Source organism: Spea bombifrons, chromosome 12, assembly GCF_027358695.1.
Source record: "Spea bombifrons isolate aSpeBom1 chromosome 12, aSpeBom1.2.pri, whole genome shotgun sequence".
Taxonomy (NCBI): Eukaryota; Metazoa; Chordata; class Amphibia; order Anura; family Pelobatidae; genus Spea; species Spea bombifrons.
Window position 1 is genome coordinate 18049458 of NC_071098.1, and position 14682 is coordinate 18064139.

Consider the following 14682-nt stretch of genomic DNA (forward strand, 5'->3'; position numbering starts at 1 on the left):
GTAGGGAGTGTAATATTGTCAAAAACTGCAGACACTCAGAGATGACTTTTAACAGCAACTTTCTTTATTTTGTTTCTTAACACCACCATATTCCTCCTTCCATGTCCCAGCTCCCAGCAAGCTAATCCTACACTTCCTGTTCCTGTCCAGAGTCCTCTTCCCTTAAAGGGAAAGAGATGCTTACTGTATGTTACATCACCCCCTTTTTTTAAAAAAAAACAAAAAACAAAAAAAACTTTTGAAACATAAACATTACAACATTACGATTATTGGAAGGTTAACAATCCCCAAATAGGATTTAAATTATCATTACTATGCCTCCTCAATTAATCTTGATGGGGCTCTTCTTTCCCTCACAGGATAGCGTCTTGTATGGCTGAGACCATCGTTTTCCAATGAACTATTTATGTCCGTTGGAGCATTACTGTGTGCAGTAACAGCTTCGCCGGTCTGATGTGGTTCAACAACATTTGCTGTAGGTATAGTTTTGAAGTGTGAAGCATTTCTAGTTATGGAGTGTCCATCTCGCTCCGCTGTAACCATGCTTCCTTTTCTGGCAGTTACATAGTATTCTGCTGGGTCATACACTGGAGTCGTCTTATTATGCGGCCTTTGACGTACAACAACTTTATCACCCCTGTGAAGAGAAGATGGCTGGGCATGACGTCTCTTGTCTGCATACCGTTTCATTTTCTCCTTGTTATGCATATCTGTTGATCTTACAGTAGATTTATCTGGTAGTGTATGTGTAGCCACATCAGGAATACGAATGCGAGGGGTTCTGTTAAAAAGTAGTTGTGCAGGAGCAGCATTAGTTGTTGAATGTGGTACATTTCTGTAGTTGCGCAGGAATCTGTACAGTGCCTGCTTCAATGGTATATGCTCCAAATGAGCTGCTTTAATTCTCTTCCCTAACGTGCGCATAAATCTTTCTACGATTCCATTTGCTTGTGGCCAGCAGGGTGTTATCTTTCTGTGAGTGAATCCAAGATATTCTGAAAATTGTACAAACGTATGGCTATTAAATGGAGGCCCATTATCCGTTTTGACTACTCTTGGAATGCCAAATGATGAGAAAATATTGTCTAATTCCGGTATGATACTAGAAGCTGAGGTTGACGTGATGAATGCAATTGCAGGAAATCTTGAATGTTCATCAATAGTCACCAAAATGTATTGACCATTAGGCAGCGGCCCATAGATATCAACTGCAATTTCCTCCCAGACAGTTTTAGGTAGAGGAGACATTTGTAAAGGTTCCGACTTTGAGGAATGGGTAACTAGCTGACATGTGGAGCAATGTTTTATAGTGTTTTCAACCAATTGATCCATGCTTGGAAACCATACTTTTTCCCGGAGAAGTTTTTTTGTACCCACAATTCCCAGATGGCCTTCATGAGCAATTTGTATCACTAAGTGGCGTAAAGCCTTAGGAACAACCAGCTTGGTGCCTCGGAGAATGAGACGCTCCTCTGTGACTGACAGCTCTGCCCTTACATTGGAGAATGATTTCAGTTCCTTGAGATTTATTTCAGGATCTGGAAATTTTGTTCTTTGAATTTCATGCCATTTTCCGTTCTGTAAGATGTGGATTAAGGCACACAGTGTCTTATCATTTGTAGTCGCCGCCACAAACTGAGCAGCTGAAAGTGCCTTTGGTATTGCATGAGTTGTGACAAAGTTGATATAGTCTTCAGTAGACCAATGAGTAGGTTGATTCACTTCTGTGGGATGTCTTGAAATGTAGTCAGCTGGATTACTGTATTTTCCAGGTCTATGAACAATTTTGTAATTATAGCCTTGTAGTCGCAGACCCCACCGTTCAATCCTTGCAGGCATTTTGGCTCGTGGATTTCCAAAAATGGTAAGTAAAGCCTGGTGGTCTGTTACAATGGTGAAAGGAGCTCCATAGAGAAACAGATGAAAATGCTCACATCCCCAGACAACTGCTAAGCTTTCTTTTTCAGGCTGAGAATATTTTTTTCTGTGCTAGTTAAGCTTTTACTGGCATAGGAAATAATGAATGGATCAGACTTGTTAGCTTTATATTGCACTAGGATAGCTCCCAGTCCCACTGGACTTGCATCCACAATCAATTCAGTGCGTAAATCTGGATCAAAATAAGCCATTGTTGTTGTCGAACAGAGTTCACTTTTAATAGCATCAAAAGAGACTTGGCATTCTTGAGACCATTTGAATTCACAGCTCTGTTTGGTGAGTTCTCGTAATGGTGCACTAATTGTGGAAAAGTTTTCAATGTATCTAGCACAGTAGCTGGACATGCCAAGAAAGGAACGAACTTCACTGACATTCTGAGGAACTGAGGCCATTTTGATTGCCTGTACCTTATTTGGATCAGGCTGCATTCCAGCTGCCGAGAAGATGTGACCATAGAACTCCAAGGAAGTTTTGTTAAATTCACATTTCTGTTTATTCAAGGTAAGACCCTGAGATGATAAACACTCAAAAACAGCACGTAATGCACAATTGTGTTCAACCTGGGTTCTACCAAATACTAGAATGTCATCACTGTAGTTGAAAACATTGGGAATATGATGAATTACATTCCTTATAGCATCTTGAAAGATTTCTGCAGCAGAACAAACCCCAAATGTTAACCGTTTATATCTTCTGAGGCCTAAATGTGTAGAGAATGTTGTCAGGTATCTGGATTCCGGGCTCAATTCCAGCTGATGGTAACCCTTATTAAGGTCCAGTCTGGAAAATACAGTTGCGCCATTTAGCAGATGGATAATGTCATTTATTGTGGGAGAGATGTGTCTTTCCCGCTGAATGGCAACGTTTGGAAGGCGCATGTCAACACAAAGTCTCACCTTGTCAGGAAATTTTGGTTTTGGAACTACCACAATTGGAGAAACCCATGGAGTGGGACCAGTGACACATTCAATGATGTCTTGCTCTTCTAAACTTTGGAGTTCTTCTTCTACTTTTTGTCTCAGATGAAATGGAATTCGCCGATGAGCTTGTGCAACTGGGCGAATGTTCTCATCCACATGAAGATGTACCTGAAAGTCTTTCAATTTTCCAAGGCCACTGAACAAAGGAGAAAATTCATTTAGCATATGTTGTACATCCTTGTCATCGGGATCAACTATCGTATGAACGATCTGGATGAGACCCAGGTTCATGGCGGTATGGTAACTAAGAAGACAGCCTCCAGATCCTTGTAAGATGTAAAAATTCGTCCTCTGACTTTTATCCTTGTAACTAATGTCAGCATCAAATTTTCCCATGGTAGGTAGTGGGGTTTGTGAACCGTATGGGAAGATTTTAGTGTGAACACTTTCCAGAACAGGCTTCAATTTCAATAGTTCATATGTGTCACTGTCTAAGATATTCACTGATGCTCCAGTGTCAATAGTAAATGCAATGTCAGTGCTGAATAAAGTGAGTGTAACACTAGGAGACTGTGCAGATTTACCAGTGGAAGTAATGAAAACATAGTCACCCGTCGTGGTGGAAATCTCCTCTGCCTCTTCATGCAACATTTGCACATTAGCTTTGTGTGCTGAGCTGAACGAAGTCTTGGTATTTGTTGATTTGCAGACAGCAGCAAAATGGTTCTCCTTCCCACATTTACTGCATGTTTGGCCTAAAGCTGGACATTTATTTATATGAGGAAAGTTCTTCCCACATCTGTAACATGTTTTATTCCGTTTTGTGCGGATGTCAGGTGTAATTTTATGTCGCATCTGATGCACATGTGAATCAGGTTCCTTTTCTATTGAAGCTGCTTGATAATCTACAATTTCTATGGCACGAGCCATTGTAAGAAGGTCAGGCAGAGTATAGTCTTGCTGTAATGCTTTGCGGCGTATAGTAGATGATGTGCAAGATACAATAACTTGTGTGATAATTTCATCATCAACATCAGCAAAAGCACATCCTTGGGCCAGGTCTTTTAAGCGTGTGACATATGTGTCCATGGATTCTTCTGGAAGTTGCTTAGTAATCCTAAATTTGTATCTCTCATATCTGATGTTCTGTCTAGGGTTGAAATAATCTGTTAAGGCTTTGGAGCAGCCACAGTATGTATCAGTATCTGCAGCAGATAGTGTGCTGAATATGTCATATACCTCTGTGCCAGCATAGTGTAGTAATAAAGCTCTTTTTCTTTTATCATCTTTTATGTCCATAGCATCCAGAAAGTTGTCAAATCTAGTAAGCCATTTCTTCCAGTTATGAGCCAGGTTATTAACATCAGTTGTATCAAACTTTGGGAACATGTGCAGGGAATCTGCCATCTTAGCTGTGCTCACCAGTGTGCAGCAGAACTTTGTCTGTGTGCAGCAGGTCTCCAATTCTTCTCCTCGTCGCCAATTGTAATATTGTCAAAAACTGCAGACACTCAGAGATGACTTTTAACAGCAACTTTCTTTATTTTGTTTCTTAACACCACCATATTCCTCCTTCCATGTCCCAGCTCCCAGCAAGCTAATCCTACACTTCCTGTTCCTGTCCAGAGTCCTCTTCCCTTAAAGGGAAAGAGATGCTTACTGTATGTTACAGGGAGGAGTCGGGCAACTACAGGCCAGTTAGTCTTACATCTGTAGTGGGAAAATTAATGGAAACCATGTTAAAGGAAAGGATTGTTGAACATCTGAAGTCACATGGCTTTCAAGATCAAAAACAACATGGGTTTTCCTCAGGAAGATCTTGCCAAACAAATCTTATTGATTTTTTTGATTGGGTGACTAAAGTAATTGATCAAGGTGGTGCAGTAGACATTGCGTATCTGGATTTCAGTAAGGCCTTTGACACTGTCCCACATAGAAGACTTATAAATAAACTGCAATCTCTGGGTTTAGATCCCAATGTTGTTGAATGGATTAAGGAGTGGCTGAGTGACAGAAAACAGAGGGTTGTAGTCAATGGCGTATATTCAGAACAAGGTCTTGTTACCAGTGGGATACCTCAGGGATCTGTACTTGGACCCATTCTCTTTAATATTTTCATTAGTGATATTGCAGATGGTGTTGATGGAAAGGTATGTTTATTTGCCGACGACACAAAAATTTGCAACAGGGTTGATGTTCCTGGAGGAAGAAGCCAAATGGCAAACGATCTAGGTAAGCTGGAAAAATGGTCAGAGCTGTGGCAATTGGCATTTAACGTGGATAAATGCAAAGTAATGCACCTGGGGCATAAAAACCCAAGGGCAGAGTATAGACTATTTGGTACTGTCCTAACCTCAACGTGTGAGGAAAGGGATTTACGGGTAATTATTTCTGAGGATTTAAAGGTAGGTAGACAATGCAGTAGAGCAGCAGGTAATGCTAGCAGAATGCTTGGTTGTATAGGGAGAGGTATTAGCAGTAGGAAGAGGGAAGTGCTCATGCCGCTGTACAGATCACTGGTGAGACCTCACTTGGAGTATTGTGTACAGTACTGGAGACCATATCTCCAGAAGGATATAGATTTGTTGGAGAAAGTGCAGAGAAGGGCTACTAAAATGGTTTATGGATTACAAAATAAACCTTACCAGGACAGGTTAAAGGATCTTAACCTATATAGCCTGGAAAAAAGACGGGACAGGGGGGATATGATAGAAACATTTAAATACTTAAAGGGAATCAACAAAGTAAAGGAAGAAAGTTTATTTAAAAGAAGAAATAAAACCGCAACAAGAGGACACAAGCATAAACTAGAGGGGCAAAGGTTTAATGGTAACATCAGAAAATATTACTTTACGGAAAGGGTAGTGGACGCATGGAATAGCCTCCCAGTGGAAGTGGTAGATGTTAATACAGTAAAGTCATTTAAGCAAGCATGGGATAGGCATAATGCCAAGCTAGATATAGGATAAGGGCAAGTACTAAAGGAGAGTACTCAGAGGTTGGGCAGACTGGATGGGCCTTCTGGCTCTTATCTGCCGTCACTTTCTATGTTTCTATGTTTCTATGTTGCCTTCTCCATTCCTAACCCGGGTTGCCTGACCATTCTACTGAGCTTTTTGCATTTTAGCTATTGCATGCAAACCCTGCATATTAGGTTCCTCATCTGATTCAATCGTAACATGTGCTAATGCATTTATCAACTTAATTTCATGAGCATTTGATTGGTTTTCCTCCGATTGTTTAACTTATTTTTCAATGTATTTAGCAACTTAATATTTATCAATAATTTATCAAAAATGTAAGGTATTAATTTTTTGGCTTATTAGTTTTTAGTAATTTATTTATGGGTTATCTTGAAAATAGATTTGTCAAATATGCAATACTATTAAAAACTTTTTCTATGAGTTATTACATACATTTTGTGAGCTATTTTTATTAATGATCTTTATGATGGGACACATTACGTAATTAGACTGTCTATAAAGCAAATGCAAAGGCAGATACATATAGAAATAACAAACATTATGAAGCCAAATATTAGGAAATGTTTAAAAAGGGGGTGGTATATTTATAGATACAAATAACAGACCAACCTAACAATGACCACCATTCCCTGGTACATTGAATTAGATAAGGTGGCAAGTAAGGTACTCAACAATCTGTAGCCAAGGACTGTCAACATAAAGGGAACCACAGAAAATAGTTTGTAGACCAATAGCTTCGCAGTTTGGAAATGTCTGTGATGGCACTGAAGATATTGTATGTATAAGAAGGGAAGCCTGAACATGGCATCACAGAGCCCACTCTTACAGAGCACAGTTTTTAGAATCTAGCCATGTATGATGGGCAATGTAGAGGAAGAAAAAAATAAAGCCTTAGGTTATGTAAGTATGTACCAAAAATTCAGTATGGCAATCTATGGCATACTGATGTAGACTTCTTTCTAACTGGTAGAAAATGCCTCAATATTAATCTGATTGGGTGTCAAAAAGAGGAGACTGTTGTCTCCAATCCTCTTCTTTGCAATCACTAACATGAGTGCACCCTGGGAATCCAATCAATGCTTATCCCAACTAACATTCAGGGATTCTGTATAGTGAGGTCACAAATGCTCGACTTTCTAAAACCTATTTTCCCTATTAAAAAAGAATGAAGAAAAAACACCCATCATTCTTAGCAGAACACTAAGAATGATGGTAGCTGTAGTCCTCAAAAGTGGGTGTGCCAGAGGTGTGAAGAGGTTGGCATACGCCTATGTATTTTCTAACAAGAATTTGTAACTTTAGCATAATTACAGAATTTAAGCCCATTGTGATCCTTATCTGGACTACATGTGCAGTTTACATATATCAACAATTACATCTGTTGGGTAAAATAACTAAGGGGGTTTTAAGAACATTATTCAGTTTAAGTTACTTTATCTATTTAGTTAGAGATTTATGTAGAAATAATCAAGGGAGATTCATAGAGAAATAGAAGTACAGAAACACTTCTTTTCCCAATGTATCCATCTGCATTACTGTGGCATCCTGGAGCACTTCTGCAACATGGAGGAGTCTCAGCACATACCATGAAGATAGCCTCTCCCCCATTCTCCCAGTGGGGAAGAGGTTGATCCTGTGTTGCACACTGAGGCTTCGCCCTGATGCAGAAGTGCTCCAGGAGGTTACAATAATGCAGATGGATCCATGGAACATGACAATGGACCAAAAATGAAACAAAAAATTTGTCCTAGGCCAAGGGATGCTGCATTGTCAGGGCTCCCTGATGTGCAGCTGTTCAATGGGATATATATATTTTACAAGGGATATTTATTCAAATATCCCTTGTAACAACCCATTTACACTAGAGCCTAGATGGCATGGACTCTACAGTGTATCTTGCCCAGCTTGTGCGTGCTTCTGAATGGAGTGCCGCAATATGATGATGTATTTCAATGCTCAGGACAGATGACGTGCAGCACCAAAAAGCTAAAATAAGATGAGGATAAAAAAATGGGATAAGATGAGAGAATCTAACCAAACTTTTTAAAATACCTTTTGTTTTTTACAAATAAATCACAAGTATTCCATAGGGATAATGACATCATTAACTTTGCTATTGTCTGAAAATGGAGCAGATCACATTTAAAAGGGTTAAATTGTCCAAAGGATGAATGCCAGTATTGCTTTTTATATTTAGTATGTTTTCCCTCATGTTCTGCCAAGTAAAATGTGTATCTTGCGTTCAGGAGTCAACTATCCAAGCTGAACTAACAAATGTACAATCTAACAGATACAGTGCAAATCTAAATCAGACTTTAGCCAACTTCTATGTGTCATGCTTAAATTGTTTGGGAACCACTACAGCTGCTTAGTGAAGATTGCTTACACAGAACAATGAACTAGGCTGATAAGAAACCAATAAATTCAGCCCCCGCGAAGCATTCCATGGTCTTCCAGTCCTCTCTAGCAAGGAAAGGCTAATTTCAACATGATATCTCTCTTTTACGTGTGGTTGCTCCTTGGGGCTGCAGGTAACAGAAGATGAAAAAGACTTCATTTTGTTTGTTTTTTATTTGAAATACTTAGGTATCTTATTTGTTTTCATTGCTACTGTTGCATTAAGATTGATAAAGCTTCTGCTTTATCCTAATCATATCTTAAACCACAGGCTTTTTATTAGATTAGGTGGATTACTATTCTTAGTCTGCACAAGCAAGGGAAAACTGTGTCTTACTTTACTTATTGCTTCTAACCAAAGGCTGAGGCAGCCAACATTTCTTCAGTTGTTGTTAGCATCATTTATCAATTTCATACATGGTTTGAACAAACTACTTTGTAGAATTACAACTCTGGTAATAGTCATCCAACATCTTGAAAGTGTGTCATATTTGAAGAAAACTGTGTCTGGCTAAATTATAATTTGTAGTTGACTAACCCATTATTAGCCTCTCCAGAGATTATGAGGGGCAAAGTACCCTCAACATGTTTAGAGAATTAAGCATTTAAAGTGATTGTGAGGACAACCAACTGACATGATGCCTGTTATGAGCTCCCCTCCACACGGTGTGTGGTGCAGCACTACTTCGTGACCCTACTATCCCACCTCAACGAGCAAGCCGACCCAAGTCAGAGCAGGAAGCAGGAAGGGACACAATTGAACAGCATGTCTTTCCAGTAAGTTCACATATATTAGACATTGCAACTCACAGGAGATCAGACCAAAATTGGTTATGATAGAGGTGTCACTCTAGTTAGATGTGTGATATAAATGTCAGTCATGATCCTACAGGATGAACTATGTTAAGTGCAGTTCACAAAGTGTACAGCCAATTGTGCACTATTAATCATTTATTTTTTTAAACAAAATATAAGTAAGTTGTGCAAAACTATAGAACTTTACAGTTAACTATGGCGTTTACAGTTAAAATAACCAATATGTGTATCCTGAAACCCAACTTCATGTGTACACCATGGCAGTGGCGTCGGCAGGGGGGCCATGGCCCCCCCCTACATCACGCTGTGCCCCCCGTGTGCCCCCCAATTGAAACACCATCCTTTTCTATTTGTGCTAGGAGCGCTGATTGACGTAGAGGAGAGAGAGGGGCACCAAGCGGTCACTCATTAATACGTTTTCAGTAACCACTCGGCGCCCCTCAGTCTCCTCCGCGAGGCCTTTAGCTTGGTTGCGGTGCTGGCGTTTCATGCTGAGCACCTGAATATGACATCATATACTGGCACTCAGCAGTGAAGCAGTGCGCACCACGGCAGAGCAGCAAGACAGAGGCCTTGCGCTCCTACTGCAGGACTTCTGCAAGGTAAGTGAACTACAAAGGGGGGAGAGGGCAGATAGTGAGAAAAGGGGGGTAGATAGTGAGAAAAGGGAGGAGAGGTAGCTAGTGAGAAAGGGGGTAGGAAGAATATTGCAATAAATAAAGAGTGAGAATGAGTGAAGGAATGGATGAATTAATGTGTGGCTGCATTGTGTGAATGAATGACAAAATGAATGAATTAATGTGTGCATGAATTGTGTGAATGAGAGAGAATGAAATAAATAATGTTTGGATGAATTGTATGAATGAGTGAGAGAATGACTGAATGTGTGTATGAATTTTGTGAATGAGTGAGAGTATGAATTAATGTGTAGATGAATTGTGTGAATGAGTGAGAGAATAAATGAATTTGTGAAGATACATTAATGAATATGTGTAAATGATTTGTGTGAATGAGTGAGAGAATAAATGATTGTGTGATTAAATTGTGTGAATTATTGAGTGATTGTAAAAGTGTTTGTGTGTATCATAGATGTATAATTGATTTGTGGAAAGGCAGAGATGGCACAAGCTGGGTGTTTGAGCCTTGGGGCACAAGCGGGGTGTTTATGGGACAAAGATGGCACAGGCCGGGCTGTTTGGTGACAAAGTTGACTCATGCTGGGCTGTTTGGGGACGAAGATGGCAAGCCCTATGTGTGTAATCTGGCTGCTGGTCAGGTTCTATGTTGGCAATGTGGGCCCCAGGGTTGGCTTTGAGGTGTGCAACCTGTGATCTATGCCTGTAATTTAGGCGGTCTTATCTATACCTTTTTATGTGAATTCCAATTGATCTATACCTGCCAATACAGGGTTTGTATGTCTTATTCAGTTGACTAATACCTGCAGTGCCGTTTTCATGTGATCTATACCCTCAGTACTGAGTTTACATGTTTTCTAGTTAATCTATACGTGCAATGCTATCTTTCCATGCATTATTATTGTAAAACTGCAAATACAGGATTTGTATGTCTGATTCCGATTCAGTGTGGCAAATATTTTTTGTCTGGCTCTTGTTCTAACAAACAATGTTGATCTACTGTCAAACATTCAAGTAGGGGAGCACTTGGGTAATAGTGGGTAATATGGTGTCTTTTGAAATACTCAAAAATAAATTGCACATGGGCAGTGGCGTCTCCAGCTTTCATATTTAGGGGGGGCACATGGGGGGCCAGGGACCAAAGTAGGGGGGCCAATTATAAAACGGTACATATACACTATATATATATATATATATATATATATATATATATACACACACACACACACGTTAGACGTGCATTTTTAACTACATAATATGCACTTATCTCTTTGAAGTTAGCCCCTGCTGACAATATGTATAAATATTAGACCCTGCTGCCGATATATAGAAATATTACACCCTGCTTCTGAAATATATTAATATTAACCCCTGCTGGGGATATATGTTGATATTAGCCCCTGCTGCGGATATATACTTATATTATACCCTGCTGCTGATATACATAAAAATTATACCCTGCTGCTGATATATATAAATATTTGACCCTGCTACCAGTATATATTAATATTAGCCCCTACTGCCAATATATATAATTAGCCCCTGCAGCCAATATATATTAATATTAACCCCTGCTGCCGATATATATATAAATACTAGACCCTGCTGCCAATATGAATATAAATACTAGACCCTGCTGCCAATATATGTTAATATTAGCTCCTGCTGCCAATATATGTTAATATTAGCTCCTGCTGCCAATATATATTAGCCCCTGCTGCCGATATATATTAATATTAGCCCCTGCTGCTGGTATATATTAATATTGGACCCTGCTGCCGATATATATTAATATTAGACCCTGCTGTCGATATATATAGTATTGGTCCCTGCTTCCTATATATATTAATATTAGCCCCTGCTGCCAAAACATATATAAATATTTGCCCCTGCTGCCAATATATTTTATAGTGAAAAAATTGGACCCTATCCAAGCATTTCCTTGGGCCCCGCTCAACGCTTCCTTGCATGTAATCACTCCCTCCGCTACCACAACAAAAAAAAGAAATATTTCCCACACTGACTGCAGATCAGGGAAAGACCGTGAGACTCAGTCCTGCACCGTGACATTGAGAGGTCCTCTCCCCTGTAATCATCCCCAGAGTCCCTTTATCCCCTCATTCACTAAACCATACCGCTCTTTTACTTACACCCTGTAGTTCAGGTATAGATCAAAAAAACAACACATGGAAACAGCACATGCAACTAAATGAGATATAAAAAAAAACAACTTGTATTTGCAGGTATACATAAATAATGTATGGAAACATAGCATTGCAGTTATAAACCAACAGAACACACAAAGCCAGCATTGCAGGTATAGATCAACTGGAAATCACATGTACACTCAGCACTGAAGGTATAGATCAAATAAACAACACATGGAAACAGCACTCCAGGTATTGATCAACTGAATAAGACATACAAATCCTATATTTGCAGGTAAACATAAATAATGTATGGAAATATAGCCGATACAGATGAACAGAATGACACAAAACCCAGCTTTGCAGGTATATATCAATTGGAAATTACATATAAACTCTGCATTAAAGGTATAGATAAAACACCCTAAATTACAGGCATAGATCACTGGTCACAAACCCCAAAGCCAACCCTGGTGTCCACACTGCCCGCATAAAACCCAACCAGCACCCAAATTACCGTATTTGCTCGATTATAAGACGAGGTTTTTTTCAGAGCAAATGCTCTGAAAAATACCCCTCGTCTTCTAATCGGGGTCGTCTATTTGAGGTCTGATTAGGAGACTAAGATCCAGATCCCCCGCGCCGCTGCAGGGGACCTGGATCCTCCTGTCTCCCCCCCCCCATACACACACTTACCGGTGCTTCCTGCTGTGTTCCCGGGGCAGCGGGTTGACGTCTACGCGATCCGCGTAGACAACGTCCGCTGCAGCCGGAAGGAGGTGTGGCTAGCAGCGGGGGTTGTCTGCGTCCGTTGCATAGACCTTCCCCGACTGTCAGAGATCAGAGTTCCCCGCACCGGTGCGGGGAACTCTGATCTCTGACAGCCGGGGAAAGTATACGCGACGGACGCATACAAACCCCCGCTGCCAACTCCACCCCCATTCCGGCTGCAGCAGAAGGCGACGTCAACCCGCTGCCCCGGCTGGAAGCACCGGTAAGAGAGGGGGAGAGCGGGGGAAGGGGGGTGAGAAAGAGGGGGGAGAGAGTGAGTGTGTGTGTGTGTGTTAGTTAAATGGGGGTATAGGGTGTGTGTGTGTTAAATGGGGGCATAGGGCATTTCTGGAGGGGGCATTTAATAGAGCACTCTGCCTCCTGAAATGCCTTATACCTCCCTATATGCCACTCTGCCCCATAATATGCCTTTTAACCCCCTAAATGCCAGAGTGGCATATAGGGGTATAAGGCATTTCTGGAGGCAGAGTGCTCTATACAATGCCTTTTAACTCCCTTAATGCCACTCTGCCTCCTGAAATGCCTTATACCTCCCTATATGCCACTCTGCCCCATAATATGCATTTTAACCCCCTAAATGCCAGAATGGGATATAGGGGTATAAGGCATTTCTGGAGGCAGAGTGGCACATAGGGGGTCAAAAGGCATACCATGGGGCACAGTGGCATATAGAGGGTTAAAAGGCATATCATGGGCCACAGTGCCATATTGGAGTGGCAAGCCTGGGGGCAGATGTGCGTAACTGGGGGACAGGTTGGAAAATACAAGAAATAAAAACAAAAAAAATATTTTTCTCAATCATAGCTTTTATTAAAAAAAATAGTTTACATGAATTAACATTTACTGGTAAAACTTTTTTCCTTTGGGGTCGTCTTATATTCAGGCTTTTTCTTTTTTTCCTAAGTTAATATTCAGATTTTGGGGGGTCGTCTTATAATCAAATACGGTACATATTGTGTCAACTTTGTCCCCAAACAGCTGAACGTACGCCAAGTTTGTCCCATAAACACCTCTCCCTCCTAATCTATCCTATCTACCCCCTCTCCCTCCCAATCTATCCTATCTACCCCCTCTCCCTCCCTATCTACCACCTCTGCCTCCCTATATACCTACTCTCCCTCCCAATCTATCCTATTTACCCCCCTCTCCCTCCCAATCTATCCTATCTACCCCCTCTCCCTCCCAATCTATCCTATTTACCCCCTCTCCCTCCCAATCTATCCTATCTACCCCCTCTCCCTCCCAATCTATCCCATCTACCCCCTCTCTATCTATCCCATCTACCCCCTCTCCCTCCCAATCTATCCCATCTACCCCCATCTCCCTCCCTATCTATCATATCCATCCCATCTATCCCATCTACCCCCTCTCCCTCCCAATCTATCCTATCTATCCCCTCTCCCTCCCAATCTATACCTATCTACCCCTTCTCACTTCCTATCTACCTCTTCTGACTCTCTAACCCCCTCCTAACTTTCTACCCCCCTTTGAAGTTCACTTACCTTGGGCTTGTCCAGCGGTGAGATCGCGAGGTCTCTGTATCCCTGGTTCTGCAATCTGCGCGGCTTCACTGCCGGGCGCCGGATATGACGACATATACCGGCACCCGGCTTGAAATGCCGGCACTGCGACCAAGGCAGAGGCCTCGCGGTCGCGGAGAAGAGTGAGAGGCGCCGAACGGTTGCTGAGAACTTAATCCTCAGCGACCGCTCGGCGCCTCTCTTTCTCTCCTCCGGGTCTATTAAAAAAAAAGCCGGCGTTTCAATTGGGGGGGCACACCGGGGGGCACAGCATGATGTTGGGGGGGCCATGGCCCCCTCTGGCCCACCCCTGCCGACGCCACTGCACATGGGGAATACTAAAACATATAATTTTAAAGGGGCCAATTCCAATAAGATAAGGGCAGCTTTACAACATATTAACTGGCATAAACTTTTTAGTGATAAAAACACTGAGGGAAATTGAGTATCTTCAAACAAATATTAGAAAGGTACACTTCTCAGTATGTACCATTGGGTAATAAATATAAAAGAAACAGATTGAAACCAATATG

At 41.2% G+C, this 14682-nt stretch overlaps 1 protein-coding gene across 1 annotated transcript in view; it reads left to right on the forward strand.

Annotated features, from left to right (window-relative positions):
* Positions 1–8270: 8270 nt before the first annotated feature.
* The window catches only part of LOC128469981 (trypsin-3-like), a 28470-nt gene continuing 22058 nt past the window's right edge, over positions 8271–14682 (forward strand). The window contains exon 1 of the mRNA XM_053451798.1: positions 8271–8373. Coding sequence (XP_053307773.1) covers positions 8331–8373 — 43 coding nt within the window. The 5' untranslated portion in view covers positions 8271–8330. The remainder of the gene's footprint in view (positions 8374–14682) is intronic.